Source organism: Engystomops pustulosus, chromosome 7 (genome assembly GCF_040894005.1).
Source record: "Engystomops pustulosus chromosome 7, aEngPut4.maternal, whole genome shotgun sequence".
NCBI classification, from domain to species: domain Eukaryota; kingdom Metazoa; phylum Chordata; class Amphibia; order Anura; family Leptodactylidae; genus Engystomops; species Engystomops pustulosus.
The window spans coordinates 162,340,096-162,365,918 of NC_092417.1; the positions used below are offsets into that span (position 1 = coordinate 162,340,096).

Sequence of the window (25,823 nt, forward strand, 5' to 3'; positions counted from 1 at the left end):
ACTCAAAGCTATATAGGATTTTTTTTTGTAACTTTCTATAGGACCAGAAGAAAAAAAAAAAACACCTAAATGTGTCAATGGGGATAACTCTATACACTCCAGCTATTTACTCAGCAAAAAAAAAAAAAAGGCGGAAAAGTACTCAGTTAAGATTAGATAAGCTTCAACTAACATATTATCACACAAGTGTCCATCTATTTACTTGTCGAATCTGATGTGGAGCTTCTTAAGTGTTGCCCTACTAATGTCTGAAGTGTGTTTGTATGTGTATGGAAAAACAGATAGTCCTTCAGAGTTATAGTTGGGTGCCATATTATTTTGTACGGTCTACATGGCCTAACAATTCTTACTAATACAAGATTTTATTTTTTTTTAACAATAAAGTTTTGTTGACAATTTTTTAAAATTTGTTTATAGCAAAAGGATAGTTCTACTATGGACATAGAAATGGAAACTTAAAAAAAAATAAACAAAAATATCAGTTACATAAACATTTTAAGAAAAGTATTAAAACTTCTTTCCTGTTTTTGCACTGTATATTTAGGGCCACTATCTAGTGTATGCATAGGGTGAATGTAGACATACACTTATATTGTTATATAATATTGTAATATTTTGATGGTTGTTTTACTGCCCCCTGAAGTGCTATGTAGGCAGAGATACATAGTATCTGTTACCACTAGTAACTCATATTCTATGAGAGAGTCAAACTCAATGTTCTTAGATCTGAAGATATGTAATCATTTAGAATATATCAATAGTGACCATATGGGCAGCCCTTTCTGACTAATTATAGAAATCTATACTGTATGCCTACCATAAGAGCCCTTTGAATACTACATTATAAGTATACCATATGCAGTTCCCATAAAGTTTATTATACCAGTGACATTTAAAAAACATAAGGCAATCCACAAAAAAGGAGCCCCCTACTGGTGGTTGATCCTGCCATCACACACAAATATTACAAGTAGGTGATGGTCCATGGTTGTAACCTATTACCAACATCATTCCTATATTCTCCCCCAAATACAACCCAGTCCATAGGAAAGGTTAGGGCTAACCACAGCTCAGCCATCTTAATGACCCTACCATAAGGTCTGCCTCTATACCCTTGATATTTGTCGCAACTGAATCTGCCGTGAAAGGTAAAGTATCGTACTAGGGTTAGTAAGACTGACATATATGACCATAACAATATCCATAAACTTAGCTCTGCAGCATGTTTATATATATATATATATATATATATATATATATATATATATGTGTATAAAGTAGTGTATATCCTACATTTGTACAGGTGGCCGCCTACTTAAAGGGATTAGTCCAACCTTACAGATGACCCCTAGTTACAGCTGGACCTCTCTGCCCACTGTGACCTCTGGTGAAGCTCTCTTGAGACTTTACTTTAGTCCCTGGCTGCAATAATCAACTGTAAGGTGTCTGTAGTGAAGTTTTAATTCAATCATATATATATATGTATTTATATATATATCCATTATTTAAAATCTATTATATATGTATATACAGATATAAAGTGTTAAGACAAGAAGGAGTGAGCAGATGTTGCATCTGCATTGCCGGAATATAGTGATTTAAATACTGAGTTTCCTACGTACTCCTTCCATCTTTAGAAGAAAATACAGATAATACTGGAGCACACACCATTGTAATGTATATACTACTTACTAAACTGCAGCAAGTTAGTCATTTATATAAGTGGAGGAGCGATTTTACTTGTATATCTATCTATCAGCATATTTACCCCTCTCTATACTTACCTATCGGTCTACCTATGTATTCATATTTATTTATCACCTATTAATATGTTGATTTGTATCCATCATTCTACCTACCTATAAATGTCAATCCACCTCCTTACTTTTCCACCTACCTCCTATCTCCTTACCTGTCTACGCACGCACTTACCTATCTACCTACCTACCTCATATCTATCTATATGTTCTGCATGTGCAGTGGTGGCCAGACACCATTATATATATATAATGTTCTATATGTACAGTGGTGAATATACATCATTATCTACGTGTCACACATGTACAGTGCTGTGCAGATGCTATTATCTATATATCTATGTGTTATACATGTACAGTGGTGGGCAGACGCCATTATCTATATATCTATATGTTCTACATGTACAGTGGTGAATGTACACCATTATCTATCTATATGTTGTACATGTACAATGATGGGCAGATGCCATTATCTATATATCTATGTGCTATACATGTACAATGGCGGGCAGATGCCTATATATATATACACATATATATAATATGTGTGTGTTATATATGTAAAATAATGGGAAGACGCCATTATCTATATATCTATGTACAGTGGTTGGCAGCAGTATAATTGTATAGACAGCAAATCCCACAACACATTTTGCTTAGGTCTGAGGTAAATTGTTTGTCACACTCCCCCTGTTATACATAAATGCCCTGTCCAAGGGATTTCTGACTGAAAAATCTCCAATCTTAGTAAATATGCTGTGAAATTAGCACTTTCTGAGAGGAATTTTACCCAATACATTTACATAGGGTTTTAAAATCCCACAAAACATATATTTTTTTTACACCAAGAAAAAATCCCAATTGATTGATGTAAATTAACACTGTAATGTCATGTGACTTTAGTCGCACCAGTCCTTGCTGCTGCTCTTGATGTGACTTGTGCCATGTAGCCCCGGCCTTATCTCCCTCTCACATGTCCTACCCCCTCCAGTGCTCGCTCCTATAGAGTTACATATACGTGACACTCAATTAAGATATCTGGTTTAAAGTCTCTATAGAAAGTCGTCAGGGAATGAATGGACTACTCAGGATAATCCATAGAAAGACTCGGGTAACTGTGCGGCACTATTATCCCGCAGCCAAAGCAGCTGACGCGCCGGCCTGTGTATGTGTCATGTATGGGATTTACTCCCTGCAAGATGAAGACGACACAGGAGAGAAAGACTCTGGGAAATAAGACTCATTCCTGAGTTTCTTAGTGTCTTAATCAGTGAGGCGGAAACCCAGTAAGATCAGACAGTAAGACAGCAGCTTCCAGGGAGCACACAACATGGCGCCTCAGTGCACTGGGGGGAAAATGGCTGAATCCTAAACAGCAGCTTTATAGTCTTATCTGAGGGGGGGAAAGTTACAAAAGTGTCTGACACGCAGTACGTAATTCTCTCCCCGGACCGAGCGGCCTCTTTTATGTCTATTATGGAGATCTCTGTGTGCAGGGTGGTTTTAATATTGGGAACATATTTGTGCCCTGCGAGGCCTCAGCCGGCCTTATGTTGCCTCAGTAATGGCCTCTTATAGGGCAGTAATGTCCTCCAGCAAGGAAAGGACGAACACCAGAGAGCGAGGAGGAGACACAGCCGTAATCTGACAGAACTCAATAAAATGTGACATCTATCTATCTATCTATCTATCTATCTATCTATCTATCTATCTACCAATCTCATATCTACCAATCTCATATCTACCAATCTCATATCTATCTATCTCATATCTATCTATCTATCTATCTATCTATCTATCTATCTATCTATCTATCTCATATATATCTATCTTTCTCATATCTATCTATCTCATATCTATCTATCTCCTATCTATCTATCTCCTATCTATCTATCTCCTATCTATCTATCTCCTATCTATCTATCTATCTATCTATCTATCTATCTATCTCCTATCTATCTATCTCCTATCTATCTATCTATCTATCTATCTATCTCATATATATCTATCTATCTCATATATATCTATCTCATAACTATCTATCTCATATCTATTTATCTACCTATCTCATATCTATCTATCCATCTATTTATCATCTATCAATCTATCTATCTATCTATCTATCTATCTCATATCTATCTATCTCATACCTATCCTATCTATCTATCTCATATCTATCTATCTATCTATCTATCTATCTATCTATCTCATATCTATCTATCTATCTATCTATGTATCTATTGTGCCTGCAAACTCTGCACCATCTCATATTGGGTTTATTGATATGGTGCTGCCTTGAATATCATTTATCTCTGTCTATCTATCCCCATCTATTTATGGACATATCTATCTATGGATAGATATATAGATTTTTAATATGTAGTTAGAATTCTTGCTATATCTATTAAGGTCATATGTATCATCTACCTGTCTGTCTGTCTGTCTGCGTGTCTATCTATCTATCTCTATCTATGGATAGATATATACATTGTTAATATGTAGTTAGAATTCTTGCTATATCTATTTATGTCATATGTATCATCTATCTGTCTGTCTGTCTGCGTGTCTATCTATCTATTTCTATCTATGGATAGATATATACATTGTTAATATGTAGTTAGAATTCTTGGACATGTCTATATCTATTTAGCTCATATCTATGTATCTTATATCTATCTATGTCTTATCTGTATTATTCTATTTCTGTCCATCAAATATATCTATTGATCAAGTATATGTTGTATCTATCTCTGTCACATCTATCTATTTATCTATCTCATATCTATCAATATAGATGTATACATAGATGTATAGATGTATACATTGTAACTATATATAGATGTATACATTGTGACTATATATAGAAATATTATATTTCTATATACATATATACACTTACAACTGCACATATATATCTATACTCTACATATTTATGTCTATCGTATATTTAATTTCATAGTCTAATTTTTATATATCAATATAGTTATATAATGATATATCAATATATTATAGATCTAAACAAATTGTATATTTATGTATCTCCATCTGTGTCTGCATTAATGATACATCTATTTGTCATATACATGTAATATCTATCTCTATTTTATATTTATCTATTGATCTATTAAAATCTTCGATTTATCTATCTATATTACCGTAATAGATCTATCAGTCTATCTCATATGTAAGTATCTCAAAACTATCGATCATCTATAGTATCTATATCTATCTACAGTATCTATCTATCTCTATAAAACTTGTGGGTGATCACACCTGATACTGAAAAGTGAATACAATTCATAGAATATTGTACACAAAATATTGCAAGCAGATTATTCTTCTCCAGCCACAAATAATATACCAATCCTTCCTACTAGTGACCTAACGTAGAGCTGCGCCAAATGACAAACTCTGCTCTGCTACATCTATATACGGGTGTGTTGGGCGTACAATGCAGTGTTTATATGCATTGCATTATATTACACCAGTCGCATCAATCATCAATATACAATATTTTTGGCATATATATTTTGTTAGAAAGTTTCTATTGTTAGAAAGAAAGTTTAAGAAGATTCTAAGGTTGATCCAGTGACCTTAACTGATCTCCTGCCCATGAGATGGAGGGTCCTGCCTGGCTCAATCATGGTGATGAGAAGGAACATTAGGTGACACATAATATAAGGATCAGCACTGATGGGACTAATCAGGATATAGGGGGGGAGCCCCACTTTCCCATCTTAGCCCCCTTCTTCTTATATTGTTTTTCTAATTGGCAAGCGGAGACGTATCGTGTCCAAGGGTCTCCTGTGAAACATTTCTACAGCTGCCCCTCCAACTAGACGCTTTATTCATGTCTCCTTAATGAGAAACAAAACGATCTCTAATGAGCAATTACATCGCCATGGAATTCTTCTTCCCATAACTAATTCTTGTGTGTGACAGAAACATCTATTGTGGCAGATACTGGGCATATTCCTTCTACGAGGTCCTGTTCTGCTACCTTGTCTAAGACAATACTGCGCCACATCTACTGTCTAGGAAATATCGGCTGAGGATTATAACCTCCCAACTCATTAAACTCCATGTGAGCCTTGGGAATACATCCGCCATCTACCTCCATTCCCAACCTTCGGCCATGCCACTACTGCAATGTAGCTGATCTGGATATGTCATTGGGTTATGTTTTATCTAAGGGCTAAGCCAGCTCAGCCTGTTACATCTGATAAACTCCTTATTATCCCAGCACTATATAGCGGTATAATACTAAATAAACTACCGCATAGCAAATAGCCAATATGACGCCAGTGCCTGGAAAATACACCACGCCAATAAGACAGGCAGAACTGTGCACATTCAAATTATTGTATTTTCAAAAAAAAGATAATACATAATTAACCCCACATGTAACTCAGCCGCTTCTAATAACCACTGATCCGCTATAATCTACCGTCTCAGTCCTATAAACTCTCCAAGGAATACACTCACTACATTAGAGATGCGGCGTAGACAAACATATACGATAAACATTGGTAATCATTGTATGCAAATGAGACATCACCCACCCGTAGACTAATTAGAATATCATTACCATCTTTTGCGGCAAACCCCCCCACCCCCAGTCCGATATTGAACATGCATAAATATTTACCTTGTGTAGGCTGGCCTGGCACTGATGTACCCGGATACCAACCAGGCCGGGTCCCCCAAGTCCCTGTCTGTCCGTTCAGCATCCTCAGCTTGTCATACATGCCATCTGCGCCCATCTGTTGCTTCTCGCTAGCCAGGTTGCGCAATACTCTGTTTATTGATGATACCTGCAGGTCGAAGAACGATAGGGAGAAGGTTATTAGCTGTCTATTAGTTGCGAATGTGACAATTTGATGTACAGTCTATGATGTGGATGCCAATGGGTCCTGTGTGATTGGTGCCCTGCCTCGGATTTCAAGGTCGGTTTTTAATACATGATAATATATCTATAATTAATCAGATTAAGCCGTTTTGCCTTAAAGAACCCTTCCATTTGTTATTCTTAAGTTACTATATATGTTATAGCTGTGTGATGTCGGCACATCCCTCTACCCCCAGAGTCCTAATACGCATAGAATTCATCTCTGTTGACTTACACTAGGGATGTTATCGTTGGTGCAGACGCCTTCGGACAGTAACCTGTCTCGTATCTCCCAGGCAAAGATGGATGGGCACTCTCTCTTATACTGGGCTATTTTGCTGACCACCTCTGGAGTGGCCACCCTAGGTTTGCTTCCCCCGATGGCTCTAGGTCTGATGGATCCAGTCTCGTAATATCTCCCTAAAATCTTACTCACGCAACCGTTTGACACCTGTACGGAGAGACAAACAACAAATCACATTATTAATAATTTCAAGACAATAGTACAATTTTATAGTAGGCATTAAACAATGACAAGCTTACGTTTTGACTATCCAGCACTGGCACTTTTGCATCTGCATGGCTCTATAATACAAAAATATACCTTCAATGGTATGAGAACTTATGTCTGTTTCCCTTTTTTTCTTTTTAATTTTGTTTTTTTTTTTATAATTACATTAACGGCCCTGGCAACTCTAGGTCTGAAATATTTGAAAACATATTCTAAGTTTCCTATTTAAATCTGACTATTCCTCCAATAAATTCATGGGTTTAATCAGAGCCAAAACATTAGAATAGAATTCGAGCTAAAGGGGGGTCTGCAGCATTTTTATTTATTTTTTTTTAAGTAAATGGCGTGACTAAATTTACAAAAAAATTCTGAAAATTTTTTGATAAGCAGATGATTGCTGTATTAATAAGCTGGAGAAAATTTTATATCGGTAGAGGGAGGGTGTAATAAAAACAGATGGATATCACTTTATAATCGGAGCAGTTGGTAAGCAAGAAGAATTTTCACCTGCAAGATTCTGGAGATATCACAGGGTCTTGCTCCACTGTGTGCCAACTCCACTATCTTCTGCCTGGTAGAATCTGGTAAGGGTCTACCGTTTACAAATACTCCACCGAGCTGATTCACTCCACTGTGACCTGAGAATAAAACATAATAACCATTGTAATACTCTGAGACATCCCTGAAATATCAGACACCCCCCAAGCCACATTGAGTGGAGGGCAGTAGTCTCTGTTAGAGACAGAGTCATCATCAGCCTAAATATTCAAAATCAATATCTAATATATATATATAGCTTATAAATCTAAAACACAACAATCATTCTCAAAAAAGAATCCCCAAAACTCCTTTGCTATTCCAAAAACACAATGGGTTCCACCTAATAACATGAGGTAAGAAAACAGTTAATTCCTCCTCACCATCAAATGACTTCATCACACAACACAAAAACCACAAAAGATTTTTCCAAGATCGAAGATCACAACGAGTACCTCAACTAACTGCAAATAAATGGCACAAAATGTGGTGGAATTCCAATGCTACTCTACGGAGAAGGTCTCATAAATACCCTGAGAGTCCTCTTCAGACATTGGCTTGAGATTCCCATTCCTTTGTGCTGAGATATTACAGGACTTTAGTTCATTACGAAAAAAAAGGAAAAAAAAACAAAACAAAAAAGAATCCTCAAACCTTGAAGTCTCAGAGCTTGAGACAGTTTCCCTGGAGAAGAAGGAAGGAAGGAGATGTGTGTGCTCCTCAGCTTGCAGACTACTGATAATAAATGGACTTGCAGGAGGCTCTGGCTTCTTAGCAAATAAATAAGCACCAAATATAGAAGAAGGGGGAAAGTATGATGAGTCTTTGTGACATTTGTCTTTAAAATAAAGCTAGCTGCACGTCAAGTTTGAGCTTAATTTCTGGAAATAGGCGGAAGTCGCCCCAGATCATGCATGGAAGGCTAATTGAAAAGATCATTTGAAGTACTTGTGGCAGACATGTCACTTTATGACAGTGCTCTGCTTTTGAAAATTGCATCGTCAGGACAAATGGTACTATGATAAAAACGACCCTTTCTATCCGGATTTGGAGATCACTCAGGCTGGAGATAAGGCTAACACTAGTTACTTCAAGGGAAAGACACATTTTATTTTAAGGTAGCCTAGAGAGGGGGTTGGGGAGGGGTAGTACCGAATTATACTGACATCCACTTCTACATTATCACTGTTATTTCTTTATAGGGTTTAGTTGACACCTTAAAACATTCCCTTCGAGCTATGGTCGCCAAAAATCCAAGCCCATCTTTCTGTCTATATTATAGACCAAACCCTCCAAATGAACTTTAATATACACATCATATAGTGTATTTTTTTGCCTATACTTCTATATGGTAAACATTTAAATATTTACCAATTTTTTGGAACATAAAAATTTAATACACAATATTATGGATTTCTAAGGAGTTTGAATTTTCAGACTTATCCATATAGACTTGTGTATAATATAGCTCCTCTGATCTTTGGGATTTAGTCGGCATCCCCTACAGGAATGTCATTTGTAAAGACCATTTATCAACTTAAAAATTGACACTGACAATGGCAAAATACAAAAATTTCACTTAAAAGGTTAAAGCCTTAATCATGATGTGATTTCCCCAGGGGAAGGCTGTAGAGCTGGCTCCGTGGCAATCATTAGCCACTCCTAGGCAGCTAATAAGAAAGCATATGGTGTTGATTTGGACTCCTTGAATTTTATACACCCAGGAATTGTTGTCACATAAAGCTACAGAGATACTAGTAGTGACCTTTACACACACAAAAAGAGGCTTAGTCAATGTAGGACACCTCGGAGCAGATCACAAGACACCTTGTAGCGGCATCTTTCACAAATGGCAAGACATCCCTCAAATAATGCTGCCTTATAGGTCAACCCATGAATAGGGATCTTCAAATTGTAGGAAAGTTCTAGATATAATTAACCATTTAACAACCGTAACCTCGTTCAACGCAACGGACACAACCGTCTACGTGATATAACCAGTTAAATAAATCATGGTCATATATATATATATATATATATTTATATATATGGGTAGATAGATTGTAAATGATAGTGATGGAGATGGGCATAATAGATAAATAAAAATAAATTAAAGATATATAGATGGACAGATATATAGAGATAAGTAGATAAACTGATATCTGTAACCATGTACCTATAGACTGAATACAAAAAATAGATGGATGGACGGATAGATATAAATATATGGAAAGAAAAATAGATAAATAGATGAAATGGATCTATATAAATATATTGTTAGATTGGTTTGAATAATAAGATGTAGATAGATTGAAAGATATTGATTTGTATAATATGTATATATATTGTATACAGAGGTAATAAATTATATAAAATTCTGGGAAACTTTTTAACCAAACTATTGGTGTGAAATACATCACAGATCCCCAAATTAGCCCAGAAAATATTAGAGCAAAAACCACACAGACTCCTATACAAATATAGATAGAAATAAATAGATACAACATTAAGATCCATATTCTAAAGATTCCACCCACAAGATAACAAACAAGTTACAGCAACAACAACTGATAAAAAAACCCACCATAAATGATATTTTACACCAATTTCCATAGGCACAATTCACTTAAGGATCATCAAATCCGTAACAGATGACAATTGACTTTGAAATGCAAAGCAGCCAAAACAACAACACTATAATAACACAATAACTTAGTAAAATCTCCAATGGACTAAAACATTGAGAAGCAAATATAACCTAAACGGCCATAAAAAAATAAAAAGATCCAATCCTCCTGCAAGGCTCTTCCACCACCAGCTGCCATTGTAAATAACTGGGACAATTTAGCCCAAGTCTCTTAACAAGCGCTCAGTAAAATATTAGAGGGGTCATAAAATAAATCACCCACTTTAATTGATTGATGCCTCTCAGATAAAACAATAGACTTAATAGCATTTATTCCATAGTGATTCATTACTTACTGTTCTGCATGGTGGTGGTGATGATGTGCAGTAAATTCCCACGTGGTGACTCCAAGGGATTCTATTAATAAATAAACACATTTCCTATTAATTAAGAAGCAGCTTTTAAATGTCCCTCAACGAGCAGAAGATTTAATGCCATTTCACCATATTGTATTTTTATAGATTTTTCGGGCTTGTTAATATTTAGGAGAGGAAAAAAAAACATCTAAAAAGGTGCTATCATAAAATGAAAAAAAAAAACAACTAAATAAATGTTTTAAAAATAAAAAAGAATGACTGGTCATTTTTTTGCCCAATTTTTTTAAGACACATTTTTGAGAATGTACTTTTTATAATTTGAACTATTCTTTTTTTAACTGAGCCAAATATATTAACTATGTTGTAGAGATAATATAAAGGCTGTTTTTACAACAAATAAGTAGTTGTGAGCTCTAAAAATGTGTATTGGATTAATTTTAGTATTGTTTTTTTTTTTTTAATTATGTATGGAGTTATATATATACATATATATATATATATATATATATATATATATATATATGTATATATATATATATATATATGTATATATATATATATATATATGTATATATATATATATATATATATGTATATATATATATATATATGTATATATATATATATATATATGTATATATATATATATATATATGTATATATATATATATATATGTATATATATATATATATATGTATATATATATATATATATATGTATATATATATATATATATGTATATATATATATATATATATGTATATATATATATATATATGTATATATATATATATATATATGTATATATATATATATATATATGTATATCTAGTTATATATATATATTTGTAAAAACGGTCAGCACTCCAAATTTAAAAGAGGTGAACTTTATTGAACAAGTGGCAGGTGAACAAGTGGCAGTGTTTCATTGTCAAACCCCTTAATATATATATATATATATATATATATATATATATATATATATATATATATAAATATTACATATATATATAAATATTACATATATATATAAATATTACATATATATATAAATATTACATATATATATAAATATTACATATATATATAAATATTACATATATATATATAAATACACATACATATAATATAACCATGTTTAAGCATATAAACCTCAGAATACTACATGAATTTGAAAAATAAAAAGATTTTAAAAAAAATCTTGCCATGACAATTTCAACTAAATTTATAAAACAAAATTCAGCATTAACATGGAAAATATTTTAAATATTTTTTTTTTAATTTTCAAACTCACCTGATATTTGCTTTTCCTCTCCCAGATGTAGTGCACACTTCAGCATCTGCTCCTAGTATGCTTCCTCTAAGAAAAAAAAAAGTACATTAGATTTAAGTCAAATGAGCAAAAATAAATTTAAAAAAATTCATTAAAAACTTGCAAAACTCAGCTATCAAACTTAAATTTCCCCGTATTTTTTTAAAATATATTTTTTTAAAGTTTAGTCTCTACAGCCTGATTTTTTTTTTTTTTTACTTCTAGCTAAAAGTGGGAAACTGCATTCAATAATATGTTTTTTTTTTTAAAGATTTCAATATTTTAGGGGAAAAATAATTACAGGGCAAAGTATTACCATAGAAACCAGAGTCCTGCCTGCTAATTAGATATGGAGTTAACGCTAACAGCTGGGCAAGTGCTGCTCGTCCTATTTTACAATTCCAAGCTTCATTTTCTGCCACATAACTTTTAGGTTTTTAGCAGTTTAGATCTTTACGTCGGTGACTGTACAATGACACACGTTGTCTATCTGGCCTTAAAAAGTAAAACCAGGAGGGGGTGAGGCGACTTAACAAAGCCTACAATGATTTTCATTCTGCACCATCTACCCAAAACCATAGTCCATGAATGCAAAGCAAAGGCAACAACCCATTTCCAGAATCCAACTTAAAGCAAAAAAAAAAATTCCCATTTTCCTCACTTAACTCTTCCTGTTTTGTGTCGCCCCCGATGATGTTGTAGCAGAGATTTAGCAATAAAATGAGGAAAATAGCATTTAATTCTATGAATATTTTTTGCAAAGGTAATTGTGTTACTGGTGCGAGTTGTTAGGGGTTTGTTAAAGCCACACAACAGCTCGGTGGGGAGCTCAATTGGCAATAGACAATTACAAAAGACAAGGCATTGGAAGGTTTTAGTAAAAGGGGTATAAAAAAGGGGGACGATGGTGAGATGAAATAAAAAATAAAGTGTTTGCCCGTCTCTTTAAATTAGTTTTTGTGCTGCTTTTAGTAAAAAAAATCTGAATTTTAAGACTTTTAGTTATGATTTGGAAACTTTAAGGCACAGTAATTGGATGAAAAATTGTCCCACTACAATATCTTTCTAACAACTTGCAAATAATTGGTAAATATTTACAGCAATTGATATTAATAATGTAACAGTGTAGTCGTAGTCAGAGTTTCATTCATTTTCCTGCTCTCTTCCTATACAGCTGCTGGATGAAGACACCCGGCAGTGATTTGTAAACACTTTTTTTTTTTATGGCTAGCCAAGCATATCCTCTTGTAAGGCTCCTGCACAGAACGCTACTAATCTCACTTATAACAACATACTTAATCCATGTAGCGTACAGTTTGCAGAGTCAATTTATCATGTAAAGCAAGGAGACGCAGAGCAAAAGAACATGGCAGTGCTACACAATCATCAGTGGTCAATGAAGAAAGTTTTAGTAAGGTTTTTAAGCAATTTTGGTAAAATTGTTAAACTTAGATTGTGCAAATTAGGAGATACAAGGCCTAACTGGTGACACAGTGGTATCGATACAATAATGTGCACACACAATTTTTTTTTAATTTAAAAAAAAAAAATAGCAATAAATTCTATTTTATGCTAGAAAATCAGCTAGAGTGTCACAAGTGGCAGCGTAAACGACAGTCAACAACCACAATATTGACCAATAACATTGAAGGATACAATGTAACAAAACTTCAAAGCCTTTCACAATTATTTATCCAAAGCAAATCAACAAATCCTTCTGTTCCCCTCCACCAGCAGCAATTTGTTTGTACACAATGTAAGGACGGTGTTTCATTTGCACATCACCTGCTTATGTGGATTACAAATCCCTCTATATTTACACACCACAAACTTTTTTTTTTCCCCTTTTTTTGGAATTGTAACCAAAATTAGCCTAATGAGTGATCAGGGGAGGTTATTAGTGCACAGCAAATACACATTGATCAGTACATTATATAGGTGCAGTAAATCCAGTTCAAGATCCTTAAAGGTGATATTTGGGTTGGATTTCAATCTTGTTGTTTACAATTTTGTCAATATTTATATTATAAAATATATTTAATTATATATTAAATATCTAAAATATAACACATAATATAGAGAAGAGAGAGAAATCCTCTGCACATGTGGAGTTGGGAAAAGCTCTCTATGAAGAATATTCCTCTAAGTTTCTATATCCTACATATAAATTCCTTAAATCTTATTCTATATCTATACACAATATACAAAGCTTTATCTATAAAATAAACCATACACAAAGCCATACAAGACAAGCTGTGCTGCCAAGCCAGCACCAACGACAGCAGTACCCCCTTAGCCTAATACTACAAGCCAAAGTTCGACACTTGCCTCTTGCCAGAAGTACAAGAAATGTGCGAGGCGAGATGTAACAACGTGTGCACAGTCCACCACGAGCCTCGTAGCTTTGCACGGGAGCTCACCTGTAAGAGGCATCCTATGCTTGCAGGCTCCTCTGGATAATGGCTTGTGTTGCTTAATAAAGAGTTGCTGATTTATTTTGTAGTACCCAGGAAGGATTGAAGCAGCTCCCCTCTCTCTCTCTCTCTCTCCTTTCTCTGTCTCCCAGGGATGAGCCTCCTTGTTGTTGTTGGTTAGATTCTGAGGAGGAGATAGAGATTGACAATGAGAAGAACTGTCAGGGAGGCAGGGAGTGTGTGAGAGCAGTGCACAGGCACCGTGCACACCTATACTGATTGGTGATGCTTCAAGTGTATTAATGTATGTGTGCTTGCTCCTTGTTGCCTCACCTCCACTGTTCTTCACTGGCCCATTAGTAAAGGCTGACCCCTGTCATCATGTCCCAGTAAAACACTTCCTCCTCCTGCTTCTCCTCCACCACCAGAGCGGGAAATGAGGCAGTGCTTGGGCTTTGCTTTCAAACCCACTAATCACTCTAGACATGCAAATGCACTGACTACTCCACACACAAAATATTGCTTTATGCAAAGCACCGGGGCTAGCCCTGCACATGCCTATTGGCTGCTCCCCCCTAGTGCATGCCTCCATTGGCTCCTTTCTTTGAATATGAATACACTTGATTTTTTTTTTTTTTTCACAGCACAGATTTTTTTTTTTTGTGTTGTGTACCGATAGCTCTCCCCTATAACTATGTGTGTGTGTGTTTGTCACACCATTTGTGAAGCACATTCAAGATTTCATGATTGGATTGCACTCACATCTTCCGGACCGAGAGAAAGAGAGAGAAAAAAAAAAAAGATGGCTCTTCGGTGCAACGTTGAAGACGGATACCCCCAATTTTTTCTTTTTTTTGTTTCATGACTCCTCTGATCCACTAGAAGGTATCACTACCTGACAAGTCTTGTTCCTTTTTTTTTAAGTGAAGCCACTGTAATTGTGTACTGCTCACAATAGGAGTGAAATAATTTTCCTTGTAAGCTGCATTTTGTTGTAAAAAGGCCATTTTGGGTGTGAATGGGGGGCCATTTGCATTTGGGAGAAAAAAAGCCTCGTTAGACAATAGGGATAAGCAAAATATCATTCACATGTTAAGAGCATAAATATTTGGTAGACAGGAGCATTGTAAGCTGGGAATTGCCCCCCAGCTATGTAAGAACTTCACTCTTTTTTTGGTGTTTTTTGTGTTTTTTTTTTTTAAGAAGACCCTGTCTCAAATTCTCAACTCACTAAGTGTATTGACAGAGTGGCCTTTAAGTGTCCTTGGCAAACACTAGCAAACTTCTTCCACGTGTCATTGTTGACTAAAGTGTTTTGTTTTGTTTCTTTTTACCTCCTTTTATCTAAGAATCACTTGTACTTTTATGCCAGATAATATTTTGCAAACTTCTTCAGCCTTGGAATGAATTCTCTTTACCACAGGTAACACAAGAAGAAGCGTTATATCTATATAGTATGTGTGTGATATGTGGTGGGATATGGTAGATGTAGTAGTGCTGAGCTTGTCAATGAGTTTGTCATTCTGCTAGTTATAGTATAGCATCAAACTCACCTCAGCTATATTAGTAGATAATATTTACGGTTTGCCTTTGCCCAAACTACCAATACTAGAAAGATGTGTATATATATATATATATATATATATATATATATATATATAGTTAGATAGGAGCAATTTCTCCATCATTCTCCAATGGCTCCTTGACTTACGACACTGGGGGGTGACAAGCCATCAAGTCCCAATAAGTTAATGCTTTTTACTATTTTGACCACACACCAGAAAGTACATTTGTAGAGTGGTACACTATTAATACACACCTCAGTACACTCCAAAGCAACCCCTGGGTGCTAGTTTTAAGGGTACATTTAAAGTACCAGCTTGATCTCTGGTTGCCTTAATTGTTAATTTCACAAGTTGCGAGCATGGAGAAAAAGAGACTGAAATAAAGTTAACAATAAAACAAGGAGAGGAGAGGGACAGGGGAAGGCGAAGGAGAAGGGGAGAAAATGAAGTATTAGATGTGTACACTTGACTTTTCTTGACATGTGAAAGTGTTAAAAGTCACATCTCATCAATAAAGTATGTGGACAGTGAATGAGAGGGCTGACAAGCATTGCATTCTTACATAGACTACAATAGGGAGACAAACGACTCTGCCAGAGAGTTTGCATGTTAGTGAATGGGAGCAGGATAATGAGCTGCCTGCCTGTCACTCTCTGTCCTCTCTAGGCCTACACACAGCTTCTGTGCCCAGCAGTGCCCCCCTCGCAGCGACTCAAGCATTGCCCCCTTACTGTAATTCCCTGTAAGCTGATGCCAGGAGACCTTCTTCCAATCCTTACTATCTGAGGTACCAGAAAGACACACTCCAAAATTTTTGGAAGACCGTACTTTAGGACTCAATAGAAGTATCTATCTATCTATCTATCTATCTATCTATCTATCTATCTACCCTTTCCATATAGTCTACTGGAAGATTGTGCTGTGAATATTTCTGAGAATGGTAAATCCTTGACCCCTTGTGATTTGATCTTTTCTTTTTTTCACTCCAGAAAACCTTATAATTAGTGCACTGCAATGGTTAAAAGAATAGGGAATTGAGTTTCAGTGAACTGGTCACACCCTCCACTGCTGCTAAGAACTTAGTTAAGAAAATTTAATTTTGGGGGCGAGAAAAATGTGGCCTGTTCTGCCAGTTTCTGAGTGAAAACATTGGCATTTTAAAAAAATTTACAAATACATTCAAAAAATGTCTAGGAAGAATCTCTGTACCCCTTTTTGTCTCTTTTTTTATTTTCTATTTAAATTATTGCATTTTTATTTCATTTTAATTCTAAGTCTAATATTTATTAAAGTTCAACATATTTCTATAATTTTTTTAATTAATATTTTTTTTGCATTCTACTATTTAATCGTCTCTAATAATTTTCATTTTAGTCATTATATATTTTTTTAAATTGATTCCATAGTAAGACTTTAATACACAATAGGGCACAGAATATGATCAAGATTTCAAAATGTACTCCTTTTTATTAATAAAAATGAGATTTTAGAATAAGGATCTAAATATGTGTATATTTGAAACAATTTCATAAAAAATACAATCCTGCCATTGGCCCTCCTCCCTAATTAGAGATGTTTATTAGAAATGATGTTTATCCAGCTGTCATGCAGCAAAGTAAAAATGCAGCATAATTACCTCTAGCAGATAGGCTTTTCATATGCATATCAGTATATTATAATAGTTTGCTGTAAAATATTGCCGAATTTAATCCAGTCCACTCACTTTCTAATCCAAACGTCTATAAAAACTAAACCCTCTTTATAGATACCCCCCAGCTATTGCAGTATTCTGTCTTGCCGGAATTATAACATCATTTCATGTTGTCTCCTGTGAATTGCTGTTATCAATAAAAGAACAACCTCCGTATTGGATTGCTGGCCGTAGTTATTGTAACACTAAGCTGTATTCACATATTCCAGATGTCATGGAGGACAAAGTGGTTAATAAATTGACCCCTAATTGAAAATATATCACAGAGGAGATATGAAGTGTGCAGCCATCTCATCCGATCTGCAGCTTGGGATCTCCAGTCGCTAGGAAAACTGCCTTTGAGCTGCTCAGAGCCTTGATTAACACAGAGATTAAAGTGTTACAAGACTTTATGGAACAGCTTGTTATCAATCAATAGTTTATCCTATCAGCATATGATGCTCTTTTACAGAAATCCTTTTTTTTACATTTTCTTTGTACAATATAGATAAAAATTAATCAAAAATTAGAAAAAAAACATAAAAAAACCTTAAAATTAAAGGCACTGATTAAAAATTAAAATAAGTAAATTCTAAAAACTTTGTGCACATGTGAAATATTTTGAAAAGTAGAAACTTTGTCCCATTTGTTTCAAGTATTCCAGAGTTTCAAGCGTTTGTTTGAAAATAATACATTTCTGCTAATGGACTTTTATCACTCTATCAATCCATCTATCCATCCATGTAAACACTTATGACAACAATGCCCACATTTTTGTATTTTCTAATCTGCCTATCCATATGTAGCCCAAAGTCAAATACTTCATATATGCTTAGATTTCACAAATTCTACTCTCATTGTTTAGAATTAATATCTTTAATTTCTTATTATTTTCATGAATTTATTTTTTCTTAATTATTTGTATGTTTTCCCTCATTTGAAACTCTTCTCATTTCCTCAACATGACAGGGGTTAATAGCAGCAGCTCTAATGAGATGATTACTCTCAATGCTCCGTGTGGGTGAACTATACAAACCTTGTATATTGATAACCTTTGCATGTAATGTGAAATTATGTATATCTATACTATGAAAACAAGGAGCAAGTCAATAAAAAATGATGAATTTTCCAAGTTCCTGGTTGCCCCGTGTCTAGATTTGCTTGCCAAGCTCACGGGTCCCTTTTGTGTCACATTTACTCTATGAAATAATGAAATTACTTGTCCTGCTCTCTCCTCCTAGATTACAAGTAAGTGTCTGACCATTTTCAATTAGCAACTGTTGGGATTAACAGCATCTAATGCCTTCTCTTGAATCATGCTCCTATTTCTCCCTGGGGCACAGTGGGCTTTGTGTACCCTCCAAAAAGGAGGCAAAAAAAAAGTTTAGTTTTGGAATTAAAAAAAAAAAGCATAAGGGGAGTGTGTAATTGAATGCAAATGACGTCATTTTAATGGAGACTTTGGGGTGGGGGGTGTCAGTGGCACTTACAGAAGGTGAGTGCCCTGGGCTCCTTTCTCTATGATTTCATTTACACCAGAGATTTTTCTTTTTAATAATCTCTTGAGATATTTACAACTGTCAGTTTGGGGCAAACAGGTATCCAAAGGTGTGACAAATTATTAATTTTTTGTAAACAGCAAGGTCAACAAATATATATTTTTTTTGTATTGGGAAAAAAAACATACAGATAAGTATTTTATAACTTCCATTGTTGTTATTATTATTATTATTGTTGTTATTATTATGCTTTGTAAATCCTTCCTGGAAATCTTTTTCATTGTTCCTTTAACATCCTTTGATATCTTTTTATCATAAACGATAAATATTCTACTTGTGAAACCTTTGAAAATGTGTAAATATCATGATTGTTACATTCTTTATTCTTGTTTTTATGTTCTCACAAATAAAATAGTTGCACATACAATCTTTAGAATTTCTTCCATTATTATTCTATTATTCTTATTGTCATTATTATTATACTTGTTGTAATTATTATGTTATGCATTAATATAAAACATTTTATGCTGGATATTATTATTTTATTATATTTTATTATATCTGGGGTCAATTTTGGATATTTTTACTGTTACATGTGACTTTGCGAATATTCAGTCTGATCCTGATCGATATCGTTATCATATACTATAATATATATATATATATATATATATATATATATATATATATACAAATCTATCTATCTATCTCATATCTATCTATCTATCTATCTCATATCTATCTATCTATCTATCTATCTATCTATCTATCTATCTCATATCTATCTATCTATCTATCTATCTATCTATCTATCTCATATCTATCTATCTATCTATCTATCTATCCGTATGTATATGTGTTAAATATTCCATTAGTGAGAAACTTTTGTAAATACTTTTGCCTCTGAATAAAGTTGGATGCCTCTGGTTTTACACATTCTAGTGTGATAGGTTCTTGTGTTTCTGTGAATGCTATATTTGTGGCAGTGCTATGTGTGTCTCTTTGCATTAATATCTATTCTACGAGTCACCTTTTTTAATACCCAGAAAAATGCTTAAAGTCCCCTTGTCCAGATCACTTTGAACCTAGAGATAAACACCATTCCTGACGTGTTAGGCTGAAATGCATTTGCCTCTAGGAGAACCAATGACTATTTGTGTACGTGGGGCGGTGTTGGAGTTCTGTAGTGTTAGGGACATTGAGTTAAGTGTAAATTCATCATTTTAAAGAAATACACACAAGCCTCTTACATGTAGGAATAGACCCGAGCTGATTCTATCCAGGAGATTGCGAAAAGGTAATCAGTTTCAAACTTTTTGTTGTTACTTTTTAGATATAATTAAAAAAATGTATTCTAATTTTGTTATATTCCAATTTCGTTTTCAATTTTTTTTATCTACCTATTTTTTAAATTCTTTTTGTAGATAGGATTTAAGCATTAACTTGATTTTTGTTTTGAAAAAAAAACATCCAAAGCTGTTTCCAAACAGTTTTATCATATAATCTGTGTAAATCACCAATGCTTTAAACAGCTCAAGAGATAGATTTTTATCAATTTTTATTAGGGACTGAAAATCCCTGGCTGTAGATCAAATTAAATATATATAAATATATATATAGATATAGATATATATGTATATATATAATGAATTTAATATTATAATTTAATTTAATATGAATAAATATAATTAATTATTGCATTTGTTGTTTTATTTTAAAACCATTAAAATGTTTAATTACTTAAATATATATTTTTATAAAAATAAATGTGTTAGATTTCACAAAAATAAATAACACATTAAAATGACATTAGAATATTTTAGGCAGTAGACTACTTTTTTTGCCATTGTACATAGAACTTAAGGAAAATAGGTTGAAAAAGTTGTAATTTTTTTCCATTATTTTTTTTTTTTCCATCCAAGGGTCAATGTTTCTATCCTGATCCCCAGTATAACAGACCATGATTGTTTTTTTTTTTTTCTCTAGAAAATTCAATTTTCTTAAGTAAGTTTTTGCAGCAGCAGCAGAGGAGGGTGTGACCAGTTCACTGTAACTCAACTCCCTATTCTCCTAGCCGGTGCAAATCACTAATTATAAGGTCTTCCGAAAAAAAGATCAAATCACAAGGGGTAAAGGATTTAGAATTCTCACAACTATGTGCAGCACATTCTTCCATTACACAAGAAAGAAAGAAAAAAAACTTCCAACCAGTTAGACAAACCCAAGAACCCGAGACCTGGATGTGTATTGTGACTAATAATTTTTTCAGAAAGTTCTCAGCATTTTTGAGAATTTTGCCCCCAGATCCTTCTTTTACGTTTACGACAAATTTCCAAAAATCTTCCCTAAATCTTAAGTTCTCTGCAGGAGAACGCACCTTATTACAAGAATGATAAGGCTATAGGATATCTCCGCAAACAGGCAGAACAAATACATCAGATAGCCTGGGATTAGCACCATTTACACAAGTATTAAGGAGAAATATTACCTGTTGCAGCTTGTGAGGAGCAATTCACATGATCTGTGATGAGAATTCTGGCACTTGAGCTTTTTTTCCTTGATAGTTGAGAACTGGCAGGTTTGATCTTCAGATTTTACATGAGAATCTGCCACACAGTTTAAATGTCAGTGACAGGAAAAAAAACCAGGGTGTGTGACTACACTCTAACTTTCCCTTAATATCATTGCCAGCTGCACTCTGATTGGCTGAGACGTGCCAGTGACATCACAGGGGAGAGTAGTCCTCTCTATACTATCCTATTAGTAAGAATAGAATAGGGAAAGGCCTGGGCTTATGGATAGTCTCTGACTGTTATGATAATGTTAGTTTTATAACAATAATATTGTGATGTTTTATGTATTTTTACCTCTCTGTATCTATCATTTATCTGTATCTATATCTATCTATCATTTATCTGTATCTATATACATATATCTATATATATCTATATATATATAAATATATATATATATATAAGTAAATATATATATATATATAAGTAAATATATATATATATATATATAAAAGTGTGTATATATATATATAATAAAATATGTAATAATAATAAGTTTTATATTATTAGTATAATGTATTATATATATTTATATATATATATATATATAGAGAGAGAGAGAGATTTTTAGAATTTTTTCCCCCCGCTACTTTAGAATGGATGCACTGTGTTGAGGTCTTGTGCTAGCTTCCACATATTTACATATTACATATTCTATTTACAAATATTTACTTTTTTTTAAAAAAATTAAGTGCAGCTTTTTTTTTATCTTTTAAACAGGATATAACATAGTGATATAAATATATGTCAATTATGATGTTTCTGCACATATATTAAAATAAATGTTATATATATTCTTGATTAGATATATCCGTCGGTACCGATAATAAATATATATATACATAAAAAGTAACATAGAAGAACTAGTTACAATTATTTTTATTGGAAATAATGTTATAGCATTTCAATTTTATTTCGCTGATTTTATAGAAGATGGAATATTCAATGCTTATTTTTGTATTAGATATTTTTATTTAGTAATAACATTGTGCTGCTTGATAAGACTTTGAGACATTTCATAACATGTGGTGTAAGGGATTAATATTATTGTTAAAATGTATTATGTTTACACACACATTCCGTTTATCTGTCTAACTATCTATCTCTCTATCTGGATCTATCTATCTATCTATCTATCTCATATCTATCTATCTATCTATCTATCTATCTATCTATCTATCATCTATCTATCTATCTATCTATCTATCTATCTCATATCTATCTATCTATCTCATATCTATCTATCTATCTCATATCTATCTATCTATCATCTATCTATCATCTATCTATCTATCTATCTATCTATCTATCTATCTATCTATCTATCTATCATCTATCTATCTATCTATCTATCATCTATCTATCTATCTATCTCATATCTATCTATCTATCTCATATCTATCTATCTATCTATCTATCTATCATCTATCTATCTATCTATCTATCTATCTATCTATCTATCTATCTATCTATCATCTATCTCATATCTATCTCATATCTATCTATCTATCTATCTATCTATCTCATATCTATCTATCTATCTCATATCTATCTATCTATCTATCTATCTATCTATCTATCTATTTATTTATCCATCTATTTATCCATCAATATCATACCTACCTATCTACTTATCTATATCTATCTATCAATGCATATCTATCTATATATCTATTGATCTTCTATCTATCTATTTATATATCTATCTCTATCTAAATATCCATCCATCTATATCATACCCATCTATCCATCTACAGGATATCTATCTCTATCTCATATTTATTTATTTATTTTATTATATTTGATATGTTACTTTATATACATTTTATATACTGTTTTTATGTGATTACCAGACCCTGGTAATTCAGATTTTGTGTAGTTTGATGTTATACTAGTATATAGATATAAGTATTATATATGTATTCACCAGTAGTTGTTTCTTTTTATCAATATCCTCCCTTTATTCCCAGCTTTCTACACTCACCTATAGATTGTCTTTGCATCTATGACATAACTTGCCATCTGTGACTTCTCCCTGTGTCTATAGTCTCCGCTCACTGCTGTAATATTAACATTCATAATCATACGATTACATGTTAAAAACGGGAAAACAATAGCAGATAGTTTGTCTTTTTGTCACAATTCATTGCGCTGTCTGCTTTATTACATAGGACTGCTGATAAACCCCCTACATTGTGCTGTGTGTGCTCTGCAACACAATCAGCTCTGCTACATCTGTAAAGGGGAATGTTTGATACCAGATGAGACACAGGAATGATGATTTTTCAAATATGTTTAACAATGAGAAGTCAGCGTCTGTATATAGACATAGGATGTAGTGTGAGCAGCTGGGCAGTGTGTGTTCACATCTGTAGCTATTTGTGTCAAGTCAATTAATTACAGTCTAAACATACATGAGCGCACAACCCAGATAGTGACAGACACTTACCTGCAGCCTATATGTTGTGCTGGTGGCCATTTCTCTAACCCTCCTGCCCAATAGATAGATATTACATCGATACATATTTCATAGCTTCTTCTGCACAGTATATGGACAAAGTACAGGGAGAGCAGAAGATGTAGCAGAGCCGGACTTGTGATTTTGTACTTTGGGGCTTTAATATTTTGTGCATGTATCTCTTCCTATGTAACAACATTGTGATAGGGATGGGCTTAAATGAAATGTATCTTCCGAATATTGGGGCAAATGTATCAATTCCTTATAATTGGCAATAAATAGTCTAGGAACAGCGCCACTTATTCTGGGATCACTTGTAAGATGTTGGGGTCTTGAGAAAAAAAAGATCTATCTATCCAAAAGTTATCTATCCATATCACTTCTATCTATACAATATCTATATAACCATATCATCTATCTATTCATCTATCTCCTATCTATATATCTATGTTTTACTATAGCCGCATTCCAGAATGCATCAACTCTATCATACATCTAGTATCTATCTGTGTATTGTCTATGTAATCCATCCATTATTGTTATCATTTGACTACACACATAAGTCTTCTATCATCTTTTTTTATCTATCATCTACAGTATCTATCTATCTCTATCCATCTATCTGTCTATCTCTATCTGTCTATCTATCTATCTCATATCTGTCTATCTATCTATCTATCTATCTATCTATCTATCTATCTATCTCATATCTATATATCTATCTATCTCTCTCATATCTATCTATCTATCTCATATCTATCTCATATCTATATATCTATCTCATATCTATCTATCTATCTATCATCTATCTATCTATCTATCTATCTATCTATCATCTACAGTAAATAAAGAAAAAAGCGGGCAGCACTCTGTGGTTCCAATTTCAAAATAAACTTCATTGAGCAAGTGGCGACGATTCGGTGTGCAACACCTTCATCACCAAAACGTTTGGAACTTTCTCAATAAAGTTTATTTTGAAATTGGAACCACGGAGTGCTGCCCGCTTGTTACTTTATTTATCTACAAGAGGATCAAGGATCAAGCAGAACCTTTGGGGGCGCTGCACCCCTCCTTATTAGGAGTCTATAAGATTGTGCTGACTTGGACTTTACTTCATCTATATCATCTACAGTATCTATCTATCTATCTATCTATCTATCTATTGCTAATATCTATCTATCAATCTATCTATCTCATATATCTATCTATCTATATCATATCTATCTATATCTAATATCTATCTATATCTAATATCTATCTATCCATCTCAATCTCATATCTATCTATATCTCATATCTATCTATCTATCTATCTATCTATCTATCTATCTATCTATCACATATCTATCTATCTATCTATCTCATATTTATCTATCTCCTATCTATCTCATATCTATCTATCTATCTATCTATCTATCTATCTATCTATCTATCTATCTCCTATCTATCTCATATCTATCTATCTATCTATCTATCTCATATCTATCTATCTATCTATCTATCTATCTATCTATCTATCTATCTATCTATCTCATATCTATCTATCTATCTCATATCTATCTATCTATCTATCTATCTATCTTTCATCTATGGATATATTTTTTCTGTCCATCTAT

At 33.4% G+C, this 25,823-nt stretch overlaps 1 protein-coding gene and 1 long non-coding RNA gene across 10 annotated transcripts in view; one reads left to right on the forward strand and one right to left on the reverse strand.

Moving 5' to 3' along the window:
• The window catches only part of PAX6 (paired box 6), a 29,237-nt gene extending 7,422 nt beyond the window's left edge, over nucleotides 1-21,815 (reverse strand). For 2 of the 9 annotated variants that reach the window (XM_072118598.1, XM_072118591.1), the window contains exons 1-8: nucleotides 14,757-14,929; nucleotides 14,430-14,607; nucleotides 11,992-12,057; nucleotides 10,676-10,736; nucleotides 7,664-7,794; nucleotides 7,189-7,230; nucleotides 6,881-7,096; nucleotides 6,406-6,571 (exon numbers count right to left, since the gene is read on the reverse strand). In XM_072118598.1, coding sequence (XP_071974699.1) covers nucleotides 6,406-6,571; nucleotides 6,881-7,096; nucleotides 7,189-7,230; nucleotides 7,664-7,794; nucleotides 10,676-10,685 — 565 coding nt within the window. In that variant the 5' untranslated portion in view covers nucleotides 10,686-10,736; nucleotides 11,992-12,057; nucleotides 14,430-14,607; nucleotides 14,757-14,929. Of the gene's footprint in view, nucleotides 1-6,405; nucleotides 6,572-6,880; nucleotides 7,097-7,188; nucleotides 7,231-7,663; nucleotides 7,795-8,225; nucleotides 8,348-10,675; nucleotides 10,737-11,991; nucleotides 12,058-14,429; nucleotides 14,608-14,756; nucleotides 14,930-21,665 lie in introns of those variants that run through there. The other 7 variants (XM_072118599.1, XM_072118595.1, XM_072118596.1 and 4 more) reach the window with 5 other exon arrangements.
• LOC140071199 (uncharacterized) overlaps nucleotides 20,289-25,823 on the forward strand; it is a 31,213-nt gene continuing 25,678 nt past the window's right edge. Inside the window, exon 1 of the long non-coding RNA XR_011849093.1 lies at nucleotides 20,289-20,474. This is a non-coding gene — a long non-coding RNA (uncharacterized lncRNA). The remainder of the gene's footprint in view (nucleotides 20,475-25,823) is intronic.